Source organism: Ranitomeya variabilis, chromosome 4 (assembly GCF_051348905.1).
Source record: "Ranitomeya variabilis isolate aRanVar5 chromosome 4, aRanVar5.hap1, whole genome shotgun sequence".
In the NCBI taxonomy this organism is placed as follows: Eukaryota; Metazoa; Chordata; class Amphibia; order Anura; family Dendrobatidae; genus Ranitomeya; species Ranitomeya variabilis.
Genome location: NC_135235.1, coordinates 50,314,746 through 50,332,594, shown reverse-complemented (window position 1 = coordinate 50,332,594; position 17,849 = coordinate 50,314,746). Strand labels below are relative to the sequence as shown.

Here is a 17,849-nt window from a genome sequence, read left to right as displayed (position 1 = left end):
GTGAGACCACAAGGAAAATCAGGCACAATGTTACACACTCTGTTTTCTGTGACACCAAATCACAGAGATGACACACACGCAGGACTGTCACTCAAGCACTAATGTCAATATTAATCTCCCACCTAATTTTTTTTTTTTTTTTCTCTGTGAGACTTTAGAAACCAAATAATATTAAAAAAAAAAAAAAAACAAGGCTTTCTATGGCCCACTGAATGAGAGATGGCACGCACAGGAGTGGCACACAAGCCCTGACTGAGGCCAATATTTTTCTCCCACTGATTGATGTAGTGTTTTTGTGTTGAGGTTGATTTTAAAACACAAATGAAGGAAAAAAATAAAAAGGCTTTCTATGGCCCACAATTAGAGAGAGAGGTGGCACACCCAGGAGTCAAGACTGGCACACAAGCTGAAATGGCAATATTACTCTCCCACTGTTTTTTTATGTATTTTTTTTTTATTTTCAGGGAGACTTTAGAAACCAAATAATATTAAAAAAAAAACAAAAAAACAAGGCTTTCTATGGCCCACTGAATGAGAGGGACAGAGGTGGCACACCCAGGAGTCAAGACTGGCACACAAGCTGAAATGGCAATATTACTCTCCCACTGTTTTTTTATGTATTTTTTTTTTATTTTCAGGGAGACTTTAGAAACCAAATAATATTAAAAAAAAAACAAAAAAACAAGGCTTTCTATGGCCCACTGAATGAGAGGGACAGAGGTGGCACACCCAGGAGTCAAGACTGGCACACAAGCTGAAAGGGCAATATTACTCTCCCACTGTTTTTTTATGTTTTTTTTTTTTTTATTTTCAGGGAGACTTTAGAAACCAAATAATATAAAAAAAAAACAAAAAACAAGGCTTTCTATGGCCCACTGAATGAGAGGGACAGAGGTGGCACACCCAGGAGTCAAGACTGGCACACAAGCTGAAATGGCAATATTACTCTCCCACTGTTTTTTTATGTATTTTTTTTTTTATTTTCAGGGAGACTTTAGAAACCAAATAATATTAAAAAAAAAAAAAACAAGGCTTTCTATGGCCCACTGAATGAGAGGGACAGAGGTGGCACACCCAGGAGTGAAGACTGGCACACAAGCTGAAAGGGCAATATTACTCTCCCACTGTTTTTTTAGGTATTTTTTTTTTATTTTCAGGGAGACTTTAGAAACCAAATAATATTAAAAAAAAACAAAAAAAAACAAGGCTTTCTATGGCCCACTGAATGAGAGATGGCACGCACAGGAGTGGCACACAAGCCCTGACTGAGGCCAATATTTTTCTCCCACTGATTGATGTAGTGTTTTTGTGTTGAGGTTGATTTTAAAACACAAATGAAGGAAAAAAATAAAAAGGCTTTCTATGGCCCACAATTAGAGAGAGAGGTGGCACACCCAGGAGTCAAGACTGGCACACAAGCTGAAATGGCAATATTACTCTCCCACTGTTTTTTTATGTATTTTTTTTTTATTTTCAGGGAGACTTTAGAAACCAAATAATATTAAAAAAAAAACAAAAAAACAAGGCTTTCTATGGCCCACTGAATGAGAGGGACAGAGGTGGCACACCCAGGAGTCAAGACTGGCACACAAGCTGAAATGGCAATATTACTCTCCCACTGTTTTTTTATGTATTTTTTTTTTATTTTCAGGGAGACTTTAGAAACCAAATAATATTAAAAAAAAAAAAAACAAGGCTTTCTATGGCCCACTGAATGAGAGGGACAGAGGTGGCACACCCAGGAGTGAAGACTGGCACACAAGCTGAAAGGGCAATATTACTCTCCCACTGTTTTTTTAGGTATTTTTTTTTTTATTTTCAGGGAGACTTTAGAAACCAAATAATATTAAAAAAAAAAAAAAAAAACAAGGCTTTCTATGGCCCACTGAATGAGAGATGGCACGCACAGGAGTGGCACACAAGCCCTGACTGAGGCCAATATTTTTCTCCCACTGATTGATGTAGTGTTTTTGTGTTGAGGTTGATTTTAAAACACAAATGAAGGAAAAAAATAAAAAGGCTTTCTATGGCCCACAATTAGAGAGAGAGGTGGCACACCCAGGAGTCAAGACTGGCACACAAGCTGAAATGGCAATATTACTCTCCCACTGTTTTTTTATGTATTTTTTTTTTATTTTCAGGGAGACTTTAGAAACCAAATAATATTAAAAAAAAAACAAAAAAACAAGGCTTTCTATGGCCCACTGAATGAGAGGGACAGAGGTGGCACACCCAGGAGTCAAGACTGGCACACAAGCTGAAAGGGCAATATTACTCTCCCACTGTTTTTTTAGGTATTTTTTTTGTTTCAGGGAGACTTTAGAAACCAAATAATATTTAAAAAAAATAAATAAATAAATAGGCTTTCTATAGCCCACTGAATGAGAGATAGCACACACAGCAGTGGCACACAAGCCCTGACTGAGGCCAATATTTTTCTCCCACTGATTGATGTAGTGTTTTTGTGTTGAGGTAGATTTTAGAACACAAATGAAGGAAAAAATAAATAGGCTTTCTATGGCCCACTCAGTGAGAGATGGCACACACAGGGATGGCACTGTAGCAGAAATGCCAATCTTAATCTCCCACAAAAAAAAAAAAAAAAAAAAAAAAACAGGGACTGTCCTACAATTACTATCTCCCCTGCAGTAATCTCAGCCAGGTATGGCAGGCAGCAATAGGAGTGGACTGATGCACAAATTAAATAAAAAGTGTGGACAAACAAAAAAGATAGCTGTGCAGAAAGGAAGGAACAAGAGGATATGTGCTTTGATAAAAGCAGTTGGTTTCCACAGTGGCGTACACACAGGAATACAGCTATCACGGAGCCTTCTAGGGCAGCCCAATGAGCTACAGCGCTGAGGGGAAAAAAAAAAAAAAAATAGCTTCCACTGTCCCTGCACACCGAAGGTGGTGTTGGACAGTGGAAATCGCTGCAGCACAAGCGGTTTGGTGGTTAGTGGACCCTGCCTAACGCTCTCCCTGATTCTGACGAAGCGGCAGCAACCTCTCCCTAAGCTCAGATCAGCAGCAGTAAGATGGCGGTCGGCGGGAACGCCCCTTTATAGCCCCTGTGACGCCGCAGACAGCAAGCCAATCACTGCAATGCCCTTCTCTAAGATGGTGGGGACCAGGACCTATGTCATCACGCTGCCCACACTCTGCGTTCACCTTCATTGGCTGAGAAATGGCGCTTTTCGCGTCATTGAAACGCGACTTTGGCGCGAAAGTCGCGTACCGCATGGCCGACAAGCACAGGGGTCGGATCGGGTTTCATGAGACGCCGACTTAGCCAAAAGTCGGCGACTTTTGAAAATGATCGACCCGTTTCGCTCAACCCTAGTCACCACTTCTGTATTTATCACCGACTCTTGGTTTTGGCTTACAAATACTGATGTAAAATACTGACCAAATACTGAATGTGTGAACTTGGCATAAGGAAAGTGCATGCCACTGAAATAATTGCCACATAAGGGCTTAATCAAGGCCTCAACCATACAAATTCCAGCTCTCATGTGGCAATGCCATATGCATAGACCCTTAGCCAGAAATCAAAAAAATTGCCAAAATTTGCAGACCTTGCCAGACAATAATTTCTTCCTTACCTTCATTTGTGCTGTCAGTTTCAATTTCCACAGTTCCAGAGTCTTTAATTTTAACTTTGGAGACCAACTACAAAAAATAATAGTCACAGAATGATGGTGATAAACATAAGAATAATAATGCAGGAATATGTGGCTTCTTCAAGGGAGCTTCCAAAATGCTTCTACTGAAACACGCTAATCAGTCATCATTGTAACATTGCATATAGCAATACACAGGTTGGGTTAATTTAACCAATCTATAAAGTGCTATTAATTGATGGATCTATTAATAAAAATAAGAATATAAAACATTTCTTGTGTCCACGTATTGTATCATTTATTAAACATATAGGTCCCAATTCATTAAGACTTGCATTTTTCATGCCAGTTTCGATGAGGGGGTGGGGTGGATTATGAAGAGCCTGATTCAACATGAATCTGGCAAGATGAAAAGTGGCTTGTACCTTCGTGTGCACCTCCCCTGCTATGACTGAGCTCCACCCATTTTGTTGCAGAAGACCAACAATTAGTTGTGCAAAAATTTTGTAACATCACAAGACTTTTTCCACCAGAATTCTGGCATAAAAGCTTCAATGACCCAGGGCCATCGCTTCAAGAAAATACATCTAGCTTCATTTTACTTTTCTGGCCAACTTTCTTGTGGGCTAGATGTTTGGAAGCACGTCATCATTAGTCTTTACCTTATCATCATTTAGCCACTAAATGGTGATATTATGTACACTGCACACACATAGCAACATTACCTTGACACTATTTGGTGATATTACAATGGGCTAAAATTACATTAAAAAATTCTAGAAAGCGTCACTACTTTGCTTGTTGCTTATGCCCCCTTTTTTACTACTTTAATTTAGTAAATTGGACATTTATAGCATATTCCAGCAATTCCATCACAAAAGCTCCCCATACACTTTAGGTGGCTGTTGGCCAAACCACAATTTGACCAACAGCTGCCTTCCCCCGACTCCCCCATATGTAGGAGCACTCAGCTGACGGAACACTCCTGTGTTCTCTATGAGAGAGCCGCTGCCAGTCATCTCTGGCTGCAGCTTATCTCTTTGAAAACAAAAGGATCAGCAGTCCAAAATCGGACATGCTGAATCATTACGTCTATAATCCATCTATTAGGTACATTCAGAAGGCTCCAATAACCCAAGGAAGACCTGAATATTAAAAAAATCTGACCCGGGAGAAAGTAGCAAGGCACATGATGAAATACCAATCACCAATGGGATCAAAAGTGTAGACCTTACAGGATTACATGGAACCTATAGTGGTCTATATGGATTATGTATATTAGCAAATACGGTGAAGAATATCAATTTGCTAAAGGGACTTGTCTGGTCTAGTGCTGTGTGCATACTTTTGTGATTGAGCATCCAATAAACTTATTGAAGAGGAATTCCAATGTTAAGTTGTTATTCTTACACCACAGCGCTGAACAATAGAATAATTGTTTTCTCACCAATAAATTCAGTATCACAGCCTATATTTGATTCATCCAATCATCACTAGCAACATTGATGTCCTGATTAAAGTATTAATTATGACTAGTGATGAGCAAGTGTACTTGTTGCTTGGGTTTTCCCGAGCCCACTAGGGTGGTCTCCAAATATTTATGACTGCTCGGAGATTTAGTTTTCCTCCCAGCAGCTGGATGATTTGCGACTGTTAGACAGTTTGATTACATGTGGGAATTTCCTAGCAACCAGGCAACCCCCACGTGTACTCTGGCTGGGTAGTAGCAGTAAATCATTCAGCTGAGGTGATGAAAACTAAATCTCCGAACACTAACAAATACTCAGAGGTCACCCGAGCGTGCTCGGGAAAACCCGAGCAACGAGTATACTCGCTCATCACTAATTAGGACCTTATAGTTTACATGTCTCACCAGGTAATGCAGGGATAATTTCTTGACCTCATTCAGTTCTGTGCGACTAATGATGTATTCCACATGGACATCTTGATGCCCCTCACATGGGAGAACATGATCCAGTGAACTGAGTTTCAAGTAGCTCTTGCTCCGAGAGTAGAAGGGGATGACACGTATTGAAGCTTCACCAAAATCAGGCTGATATCTACCATAAACATATACATTCTTCTTCAAGTCTGTTCGAGCCTTTAAAATATATATATATTTTTAGATCTTCTGCAAAAATCCAAAATATCATGTAATTTCACAATTACCATTGAGTTTTCAATATTTAGCATGACAAACATTAATTCTATGAATACATTTCCGAACTGAACTGGTTTCTTTAGTTGCATTAATAGTCTTAGGGGCTTATTTATTATTTCATTTGTGCCTTTTTTAGCCTCCTTTTTAGTATTTTGTGCCTATTTATACTTTTTTCTAAATCTATCTTACATGTGGTAGCTTGTTTCTTTTTTTACATTCGTCATTATGAACAGGATTTGGGGTGTTCCAGATGCTGCTGATTCATCAACTGAGACTTTTCAAAAAGCTGCAAAATAATTTTGCTCGAAAATAGACTTCATTCCACTCTTGGTGTGATTTTTTTAAGCAAATTTTGCAGCGGTGGAAGACAAATAAAAGAGCAGTTTTGATTTTGCGCAAAATTTGTAAAGCACTTTACACTATTTTGAAAATGTTTTGCTCCAAAAAGCATTAACAGCTATGCTAAGACAAAAAAGAAAAGTGACTTAAAAAAATGCTATTTAGGGTCTGTGACCCTTTTGATTTTTTCTCCTTCCTAGCGAAAAACATCAAAGGAGGGCTGTGATGTATGAAGATGTCGTAAATAAGATAAAGGAAAAGAGTCATATAAAAGATTGTACAATATGTTCTTGACATATTGCATCACTGTTACTTGAAATGTAATATTTATTCTCTTATGTATTGTATTTCTGTATTGTCATCTGTACTCTTCATAAAAATTAATGTTAAATATGAGAGTTTCACCGAGCCTACAGCTGATGAACATACTCGTACCGTCAAGTATATGGTGTCTTTCCAGTTGGTTGTGTTCAGAGTAAACCATACTTGGCCATTCTCTTCGGTCACTAAGATCTGGCCCTCCGAATCATATCTATGTTTTAGATATACCTTCGTGTTTGATTTAGGAACACCTCCAGCATCCTCCACTTTAATCTGGAAAAGGATATGATATTGCATAAAAACTGAGTTTGACCTTCAAAACATGGTACATGGGGAAAAAATTACTCACCAAACCGCTGTATGGAATGCCAGCCTTGTAGTTAGTGTCAGCATTAACAAAAGATATTTTATTGATGACATTGCTTATGATGGTTTGACCGGTTGATGACAGCTCCACTCCTACATCAAGGGGGGATATTGGGAAAAAACATCTTATAATGTATCTTTCATTTGTATTGGTTTTTTTTTTTAAACTTATTGTAACTCTGCATTTGAACCTCCCTATGCAGTCAAACTGAGTGAGTCTGAGTATTAATAAGGCAGGATGCCACAACTATACATATATCTATGGATGTAACATTGCAGGCGTGGACAATTCACAATATACCTGCTCATCATAGCCAAACGTGCAACCTACTGAATCAATCAGGTTGATTGTTGTCTACTTAAGAACTGTGCATCTGACCGCTATCTTCGAGCTTACTTTATAACTATTACAAACAGTTCAGAATATAGGAGTATTCTATGTAGTATTGGTATGACACACTTTATTAGTTTCATATACAGTATATTATGTTTTTAAAAACCTCTTTAATGTGCTACAACAAGAACATTTTTGCTTTGGTGCATACAAGGGAACTTTCTGACCACCATTGTAGCTTAAATGTTCAAGGTCAGATCAATAACCTTAAGCTTATCTGATGCTCAAGTCAATAACTAACAAATTGCAAAGTACTTAATTTATCCAAAATTAATTTTGGCCTGAAAAATCACTCAAAATTGCAAGCCACCCGGTGGCTCGCAATTTTGAGTGATTTTTCATTCATTGTCGTCAAGTGTAATCCATCTTTTACACTTGTCAACATTATAGGAAGCAGGATTGGTGCTATGTTTCTCTACAACACTAGTGAGGAATCTTTTTTCTACCAAGGGCCATTTGGATATTCATACCATTCTTCTCTTCGGGGACTGTACAAATTGCGTACTAACTCTGCCCACAAAGTACCACATAACACTGGCACTGGTGTCAGGATGTAATCTTTCATTACTTGCGTCTCTGAGTTCAGTAGTGAGCATTGCGTGTGTGTGTTCACAGAGCAAAAAGAAATTAATGAGCCAGCAGCCATCAAAATTCAGCTGCCAGCCCACTCACTGTGATCCCTGAGAACCTGCCTGGGGGCTGTTTAAAAGGTAATCGAGGGCTGTACACAGCCTATGGGCCTGAGGATCTCTACCCCTGATCTACAGGAAGTGGGGTTGGGACTTTATCTTTCTACAGGAAGTTGGGGTGTGGCTTTGTCTCTCTACAGGAAGTTGGGGTGGGGCTTTGTTTCTCTTCAGGAAGTGGGGTTGGGGCTTTGTCTCTCGACAGGAAGTGGGTGTGGGTCTTTTTCTCTCTGTTCCTTTTCTCCAGTCTGTAAAACTACATAGAGTCATAACACATAGGTGGACTTTCAGTTCAGGACAGATATTAGACAATGATAGGAGCAATGTACTGTGGGAGGTGATGGAAAGTAAGTTTCAGCTCCTGGCAAAATGATGATTATGAGGAACCGCCCAGTGAAACAGATTGGATTACATGTTAAAGAGCATGAAATTCAGGAAAGCTCCTGGATATATTACACTGGTATGTGTATCATAAGTCATTTTAACATTTTGTGAGAGAACTTGTGTTTGATTAAATTATGGGCCCTTTAGGATACCCAAGCCCAGGTATGACTGCTTTGTCTGCACCCTCTTACAGTTCAACTAAACTGCTGTCACTGGTTACATAAAATTATACTCTACATCAATGTCATGAAACAAAAAACATAAAATAGCATAGTCTGTTTGCAATCTAATAGCGTGTTAGGAAGCATCTAACAGTCTAGACTAAGACTTACCAGTCCCTTCCTCTGTAACAGAAGCAGCACCTTTCAGTTCTTTTTTCAGACCAGTTTCATTGAGCTTAAAAAATCCAGAATTGACAACAATCGTATGGCAGCCAGATCTGTCCAACTGTGTAGAATATCAAAACTCGGATTCAATAACCATTAAATTAATATAGCTATAGGAAATGCTAAAAAGACCAGACAGAAACATCTGAACTATGCAATGACACAGCTGTGAATACAGCTCTCATTGTTCTTGAGATTACTTTTGTTCTTGTTTTTTTCGCCTTTTTTGCTATAAAAACGCATAAAAAACGCATACATTATGCATCTCATCATTTAGAATGCATTCCGCAATTTTTGTGCACATTATGCTTTTTTTTCCACAAAAAACGCATTGCGGTAAAAAAAGGCAGCAAGTTCATTAATTTTGTGGATTTTTCGCATTTTTCCCGCTATTTAATGCATTGGGAAGCTCCAGAAAAATACGTGTCAAAAATGCACAAAAAACGCATGCGGATTTCTTGCAGACAATGTCCGGTTTTGCTCAGGAAATTTCTGCAAGAAATCCTGAACGTGTGCACATAGCCTTAGTGTTTTTTTCCACAAATAACCTTACTACTATGTTTAGACTGTATATATTTCAATGCCCGCAATTATAATCTTTGGGACTGTGGCACCGTCTTGTGGTTTCCCACTTTTTAATGTTTATGTTTTTTTATCTTTTCTGTATTGTCAAAGACTGATAACATTTCTATTTTCTCATCGCTTTTTTGTGTATATTTTGGTTCTTGTTACCATTTTTTCTATATGATAACACTTCTTTTATTCTTGTCTAGTTTTTGCTGTCTCTTCATCTGTTTTTTATTTGCGCCCTTTTATTCTTTTGATTTGCACTTTTCTAAAAAAAAAAAAATCTATTAAATATGTGTTCACTTGTTTTCTGTTTATTTGTTTTTAAAATTTGCCATTGTGGCCATGATTTGGATTTTCCCGATGTTTTTGGTTAATTCATCATGTATAGCTTTCTAAAAAGTTGCAACATTTTGACGGAAATGTTCTCCGATTCATCCCTGGAGTAATTTTCGGTATCCCCGACATTTTGATGCAAAATTTTGAGACATTTTAGTTAAAGTTATAACACAGGTTAAAACACAAAAATAAAGAGCTTTTTTTTTATATTGCATAAAATTCATGAATTGTATGAGCCTTTTTGAAACATTTGGTACAAAATACGCCAATCAGTACCGCAATACAAAAAAAAGGAAAAGTGACTTGAAAATATTCAAATTATGAATTTGGTCCTTTACCATGTTAGAAAAATATATATTCTGAGGATTGAGTGTTCTACATTAAGAAACCTTGGCAATCAAAGGTATTTAAGCATAAATTCCTCAATAGCGCCACCACCACAAAGTTAAAGCTTTACACATAGTCAATTGAAATCATTTGGCTTCCAAAAGTAATGTTCAGATGTGCTGGGTTCTCCAAAGCAAAAAACATTGGCTGATGGCTATTGTAAATATTCTAAACAGGAACTCTATTCTATATTTATTGTATTATGAAAGCTCAGATAACAGATAATGTTTCCTAAAAATTATATTTACTAACAGATCTCCGGTAGAGAGATTTTCAAAAAGATGTGAAGAGCCTGGTCCAAAGTACACAAAGTGCATCATACCTGCTGTAATCTGCTGATTGTAAGCCCAATGTGAAGAGATGCCAAAGATTCTAGCAAGTATGAGGCGTTGTCCGGTAGCTACAGAGTACGGACGTGACTACTTGAGCTTGGTCCTGTGAATCTTATTTGAAAATCTCTCTAATCTATAGATATATTATCACTTTCTCAATCATGGTAAATAACTTTTGGCAAAATAAAGTATGAAACCTTCAGAAAAAATCTATTTGACCTTTTAATTCTTATAATTTTTCCTTTTCTGGCATTTATGAATATGCAATTTAATTTAAAAGTAGATTAGGATCTCTCTAGGAAAATACTTTAAAGTTTAAAAAAACTGATTTTGATCTCGAAGTAATGATGCATAAAAATCACCTTACTATGGAGAAACATAGACATTAATTTTTAACCCTACTGCAAAATATTTGAGAAGTAATGCAAAAACTGAGGATCTAATACACGACCGGCCCTCAATGCCGCCAGGAACATCACAGCGCATGCGTGGGCTGCACTCGTGCCAGGAAGATCTGGAGGAAAAGACCGACACATAGCTAATGTGAGTATGAAGACCCCGGAAGTACAGATGAGATGTTTTAAGATGACAGTAAATGAATGAAAGTGTCACAAAGCAACTGAAAACTGGTATTAAAGAATAACCTAACAATTCCCTAATTAGTGAGCCCGGATCTCTAGACCTAAAGGGATTGCACATCATGATATATAGTATGACAAAACTTATGGTCGCACAAATCAGTATATCCAGCATCTAAATATAAAATGTGTATCTCAGATAAGAATAATAGATGAAGACATCTAGATATGGCTGGAAAGTAAAAATAGTATGACGTCATCGCACTATAATGGATTTGTGGGCCGGTCGCGTTGCCATGGGGATGGGCTGTGATGACACACGTCCTCCCGCCCATGATCCATGGCGCGCGGCTGCTTTCGCTGGCTGTGAACAGTCACATCATGATGGAAACGTGTGCTGATTCGCTAGAGAGCTTCCCCTTTCCTTACATGCCGAGTCTTCTCTGGTTCTAGTACACCTACATCAGTGATCACGTACGTTCCCACCCTTGTCTGCCTGCCCTCCAGTAGAAATTTTTGTTAAATTGGTTAGGGAAGAGATTAGGAAATTAAATTACGATATTAACTATGATAACCTCACCCCTCCGTTAAGGAGAGCTAACAAAGAATTGAAAACTATGAAGGATGTGGTTATTAAGCGGGCAGACAAGGGTGGTAACGTCGTGGTCTGGCCCGTATCACTTTATGAGGCTGAGGCTTTCAGGCAGCTTCAAGGATCTGAACATTATAAAAAAACTTGACACTATACCATTACCCTCATTCCAGCAGAGATTAAAACATCTCCTGGATGAGGGAGTGGAATGTTCAGCAATTACCCATAAAATGAGAGAGGCACTTCTACCTGAGTTTCCTGTTGTTCCAACTTTTTACTTGTTGCCCAAGGTTCACAAGGACCACTCATGCCCCCCGGGCAGACCTATTGTCTCTGGCATGGGGGTCTTTGTGAACCCTCGTGCCAATTTATTGATTTTTACTTACAAAAGTGTGTGGAGACCCTTCCGTCCTTTGTGAAGGATACCACTGATGTCTTAAGAAGACTGGATGGCCTTACTCTCGAAGAAGACATGTGGTTTGTCACTTGCGATGTGGAGTCCCTGTATACGTCGATAGGCCATGACCACGGGATGCGGACTGCCAGATTTTTTCTTAATATGACTAATCTGGGACCGGAACTTATTAATTTCATCTTGGAATTATTACAATACATATTGACACATAACTTTTTTGTGTTCAAGGACCGCCCCTTCGTACAGTTCCAGGGCACTGTAATGGGGGCGTCTTGTGCGCCCTCATATACTAACTTGTTCCTGGGGCTGTGGGAGAGGGATACGGTCCTTGACACACCCGGTCACAGTTCTATCATCTCGTGGTTATGCTATATCGACGATATTTTCTTCATATATGAGGGCTCCATGTCGCAAATAGACTCTTTTTGAACCATCTTAATACCAACATGTTTAACATCAGACTCACTTGGAAATACAGCCAAAATTCCATTGATTCTCCGGATTTGGCCATTTCAAAACCATCTGATGGTACTATCACTACTGATATCTTCCGTAAGAGTACAGCCACCAATGCACTTCTTCACTTCACTTCGTCCCACCCGCCAAAGCTTAAAAGCTCTATACCAGTGGGACAGTTTTTGCAAGCACGCCGAATTTGTTCTGACGATGGTAGCTTTCACAAACAGGCGAGGGACTTAATATACAGATATCTATAGGGGATATTCACGGGCACTGCATTCGGATAGGCCCTCTCTGCTGGCAGGACCGTCCAGGAGATCCCCCAAGAATACAGACTAAGCACCACGATTTATTAATCAATTTAATTCAAACTGGTCGGTAATCAACAAAATCTTTGGAAGGCACTGGTCGGTTCTGCTGACAGACAGGGACTTGTCTAGTCAACTAACCCCGTATCCTCTCATCACTTGGTGTAGATCACACACACTAGGTGATTTATTATGCAGTAGACACTATGTCCCTCCGAGAAGTAATCCCTTTGGCACAAGTCAGAGGGGTCCTCCATGGGGCAGTTTCCCTTGTGGGAACTGTTCAGCTTGTAAGTATATCCCAAGGACTAAAGAATTCACCAATTCTCCTGGGGATAAGACATACAAGATTGTACACCACATTATTTGTAATACGGAAGCAGTTGTGTACTACACTCAATGTCCCTGCAATCGCATTTACATCGGTATGACAACGAGACTTTCCAAAATCCATGTCCAAGAACATATCAGGGACATCAACAATTCAGTTAACTGCCTCGAACCATCTGCGCTAAAGTCTATCCCCAAACATTTCTTTGAGACCCTGTCATGATTCTCAATGGCGAGAGAACATAGCCCAGCATATATAAGAACTAGCTCTTGGAAGATGGAATCTAAACTGACCATGAACTAAACCTGCCGCACAATTAACAGTGGCCGGGTAGCGTGCCTACGTTTTATCCCTAGACGCCCAGCGCCAGCCGGAGGACTAACTAATCCTAGCAGAGGAAAATACAGTCCTGGCTCACCTCTAGAGAAATTTCCCCAAAAGGCAGACAGAGGCCCCCACATATATTGGCGGTGATTTTAGACGAAATGACAAACGTAGTATGAAAATAGGTTTAGCAAAATCGAGGTCCGCTTACTAGATAGCAGGAAGACAGAAAGGGCACTTTCATGGTCAGCTGAAAACCCTATCAAAACACCATCCAGAAATTACTTTAAGACTCTAGTATTAACTCATAACACCAGAGTGGCAATTTCAGATCACAAGAGCTTTCCAGACACAGTAACGAAACAGCAGCTGTGAACTGGAACAAAATGCAAAAACAAACAAGGACGAAAGTCCAACTTAGCTGGGAGTTGTCTAGTAGCAGGAACGTGCAAAGAAAGGCTTCTGATTACATTGTTGACCGGCATGAAACTGACAGAGGAGCAAGGTTATATAGAGACTCCCACATCCTGATGGGAACAGGTGAACAGAGAGGATGATGCACACAAGTTCAATTCCACCAGTGGCCACCGGGGGAGCCCAGAATCCAATTTCACAACAGTACCCCCCCTCAAGGAGGGGGCACCGAACCCTCACCAGAACCACCAGGGTGATCAGGATGAGCCCTATGAAAGGCACGGACAAGATCGGAGGCATGAACATCAGAGGCAGTCACCCAAGAATTATCCTCCTAACCGTATCCCTTCCATTTGACCAGATACTGGAGTTTCCGTCTGGAAACACGGGAGTCTAAGATCTTTTCCACAACGTACTCCAACTCACCCTCAACCAACACCGGAGCAGGAGGCTCAACGGAAGGCACAACCGGTACCTCATACCTGCGCAATAATGACCGATGAAAAACATTATGAATAGAAAAAGATGCAGGGAGGTCCAAACGGAAGGACACAGGGTTAAGAATCTCCAATATCTTGTACGGGCCGATGAACCGAGGCTTAAACTTAGGAGAAGAAACCCTCATAGGGACAAAACGAGAAGACAACCACACCAAGTCCCCAACACAAAGCCGAGGACCAACACGACGACGGCGGTTGGCAAAAAGCTGAGTCTTCTCCTGGGACAACTTCAAATTGTCCACTACCTGCCCCCAAATCTGATGCAACCTCTCCACCACAGCATCCACTCCAGGACAATCCGAAGATTCCACCTGACCGGAGGAAAATCGAGGATGAAACCCCGAATTACAGAAAAATGGGGACACCAAGGTGGCAGAGCTGGCCCGATTATTGAGGGCGAACTCCGCCAATGGCAAAAAAGCAACCCAATCATCCTGATCCGCAGACACAAAACACCTCAAATATGTCTCCAAGGTCTGATTAGTCCGCTCGGTCTGGCCATTAGTCTGAGGATGGAAAGCAGACGAAAAAGACAAATCTATGCCCATCCTAGCACAGAATGCCCGTCAAAATCTAGACACGAATTGGGTCCCTCTGTCAGAAACGATATTCTCCGGAATACCATGCAAACGAACAACATTTTGAAAAAACAGAGGAACCAACTCGGAAGAAGAAGGCAACTTAGGCAAGGGAACCAAATGGACCATCTTAGAGAAACGGTCACACACCACCCAGATGACAGACATCTTCTGAGAAACAGGCAGATCCGAAATAAAATCCATCGAGATGTGCGTCCAAGGCCTCTTCGGAATAGGCAAGGGCAACAACAATCCACTAGCCCGAGAACAACAAGGCTTGGCCCGAGCACAAACGTCACAAGACTGCACAAAGCCTCGCACATCTCGTGACAGGGAAGGCCACCAGAAGGACCTTGCCACCAAATCCCTGGTACCAAAGATTCCAGGATGACCTGCCAACGCAGAAGAATGAACCTCAGAGATGACTCTACTGGTCCAATCATCAGGAACAAACAGTCTACCAGGTGGGCAACGATCCGGTCTATCCGCCTGAAACTCCTGCAAGGCCCGCCGCAGGTCTGGAGAAACGGCAGACAATATCACTCCATCCTTAAGGATACCTGTGGGCTCAGAATTACCAGGGGAGTCAGGCTCAAAACTCCTAGAAAGGGCATCCGCCTTAACATTCTTAGAACCCGGTAGGTATGACACCACAAAATTAAACCGAGAGAAAAACAACGACCAGCGCGCCTGTCTAGGATTCAGGCGCCTGGCAGACTCAAGGTAAATTAAATTTTTGTGGTCAGTCAATACCACCACCTGATGTCTGGCCCCCTCAAGCCAGTGACGCCACTCCTCAAAAGCCCACTTCATGGCCAAAAGCTCCCGATTCCCAATATCATAATTCCGCTCGGCGGGCGAAAATTTACGGGAAAAAAAAGCACAAGGTCTCATCACGGGGCAGTCGGAACTTCTCTGCGACAACACCGCCCCAGCTCCGATTTCAGAAGCGTCGACCTCAACCTGAAAAGGAAGAGCAACATCAGGCTGACGCAACACAGGGGCGGAAGAAAAGCGGCGCTTAAGCTCCCGAAAGGCCTCCACAGCATCAGGGGACCAATCAGCAACATCAGCACCCTTCTTAGTCAAATCACTCAATGGTTTAACAACATCAGAAAAACCAGCAATAAATCGACGATAAAAGTTAGCAAAGCCCAAAAATTTCTGAAGACTCTTAAGAGAAGAGGGTTGCGTCCAATCACAAATAGCCTGAACCTTGACAGGATCCATCTCGATGGAAGAGGGGGAAAAAATGTATCCCAAGAAGGAAATCTTTTGAACCCCAAAAACGCACTTAGAACCCTTCACACACAAGGAATTAGACCGCAAAACCTGAAAAACCCTCCTGACCTGCTGGACATGAGAGTCCCAGTCATCCGAAAAAATCAGAATATCATCCAGATACACAATCATACATTTATCCAAATAATCGCGGAAAATGTCATGCATAAAGGACTGGAAGACTGAAGGGGCATTTGAAAGACCAAAAGGCATCACCAAATACTCAAAGTGGCCCTCGGGCGTATTAAATGCGGTTTTCCACTCATCCCCCTGCTTGATTCGCACCAAATTATACGCCCCACGGAGATCAACCTTAGAGAACCACTTGGCCCCCTTTATACGAGCAAACAAATCAGTCAGCAGTGGTAACGGATATTGATATTTAACCGTGATTTTATTCAAAAGCCGATAATCAATACACAGCCTCAAAGAGCCATCTTTCTTAGACACAAAGAAAAAACCGGCTCCTAAGGGAGATGACGAAGGACGAATATGTCCCTTTTCCAAGGACTCCTTTATATATTCTCGCATAGCAGCGTGTTCAGGCACAGACAGATTAAATAAACGACCCTTAGGGTATTTACTACCCGGGATCAAATCTATGGCACAATCGCACTCCCGGTGCGGAGGTAGTGAACCAAGCTTGGGTTCTTCAAAAACGTCACGATAGTCAGACAAGAATTCAGGAATCTCAGAGGGAATAGATGATGAAATGGAAACCAAAGGTACGTCCCCATGAGTCCCTTTACATCCCCAGCTTAACACAGACATAGCTTTCCAGTCGAGGACTGGGTTATGAGATTGCAGCCATGGCAATCCCAGCACCAAAACATCATGTAGATTATACAGCACCAGAAAGCGAATAATCTCCTGGTGATCCGGATTAATACGCATAGTTACTTGTGTCCAGTATTGTGGTTTATTACTAGCCAATGGGGTGGAGTCAATCCCCTTCAGAGGTATAGGAGCTTCCAAAGGCTCCAAATCATACCCACAGCGTTGCCAGAGTCGACATAGGCGTCCGCGGTAATAGATGATAAAGAACAAATCAGGGTCACAGATAGAATAAACTTAGACTGTAAAGTGCTAATTGAAACAGACTTGTCAAGCTTCTTAGTACGCTTAGAGCATGCTGATATAACATGAGTTGAATCACCACAATAGAAGCACAACCCATTTTTTCTTCTAAAATTCTGCCGCTCGCTTCTGGACAGAATTCTATCACATTGCATATTTTCTGGCGTCTTCTCAGTAGACACCGCCAAATGGTGCACAGGTTTGCGCTCCCGCAGACGCCTATCGATCTGAATAGCCATTGTCATGGACTCATTCAGACCCGCAGGCACAGGGAACCCCACCATAACATCCTTAATGGCATCAGAGAGACCTTCTCTGAAAATCGCCGCCAGGGCGCACTCATTCCACTGAGTAAGCACAGACCATTTACAGAATTTTTGGCAGTATATTTCAGCTTCATCTTGCCCCTGAGATAGGGACATCAAAGCTTTTTCCGCCTGAAGCTCTAAATGAGGTTCCTCATAAAGCAACCCCAAGGCCAGAAAAAACGCATCCACATTGAGCAACGCAGGATCCCCTGGTGTCAATGCAAAAGCCCAATCTTGAGGATCGCCCCGGAGCAAGGAAATTACAATCCTGACCTGCTGTGCAGGATCTCCGGCAGAGCGAGACTTCAGGGACAAAAACAATTTGCAATTATTTTTAAAATTTTGAAAGCAAGATCTATTCCCTGAAAAAAATTCAGGCAAAGGAATTCTAGGTTCAGA

General features: G+C 41.0%; 1 protein-coding gene across 1 annotated transcript in view; it reads right to left on the bottom strand.

Moving 5' to 3' along the window:
• The window catches only part of LOC143769707 (alpha-2-macroglobulin-like), a 154,836-nt gene that overhangs the window by 113,692 nt on the left and 23,295 nt on the right, over nucleotides 1–17,849 (bottom strand). Inside the window, exons 9-13 of the mRNA XM_077258493.1 lie at nucleotides 8,607–8,721; nucleotides 6,794–6,903; nucleotides 6,559–6,717; nucleotides 5,497–5,724; nucleotides 3,606–3,672 (exon numbers count right to left, since the gene is read on the bottom strand). Of these exons, the coding sequence (XP_077114608.1) occupies nucleotides 3,606–3,672; nucleotides 5,497–5,724; nucleotides 6,559–6,717; nucleotides 6,794–6,903; nucleotides 8,607–8,721 (679 nt within the window). The remainder of the gene's footprint in view (nucleotides 1–3,605; nucleotides 3,673–5,496; nucleotides 5,725–6,558; nucleotides 6,718–6,793; nucleotides 6,904–8,606; nucleotides 8,722–17,849) is intronic.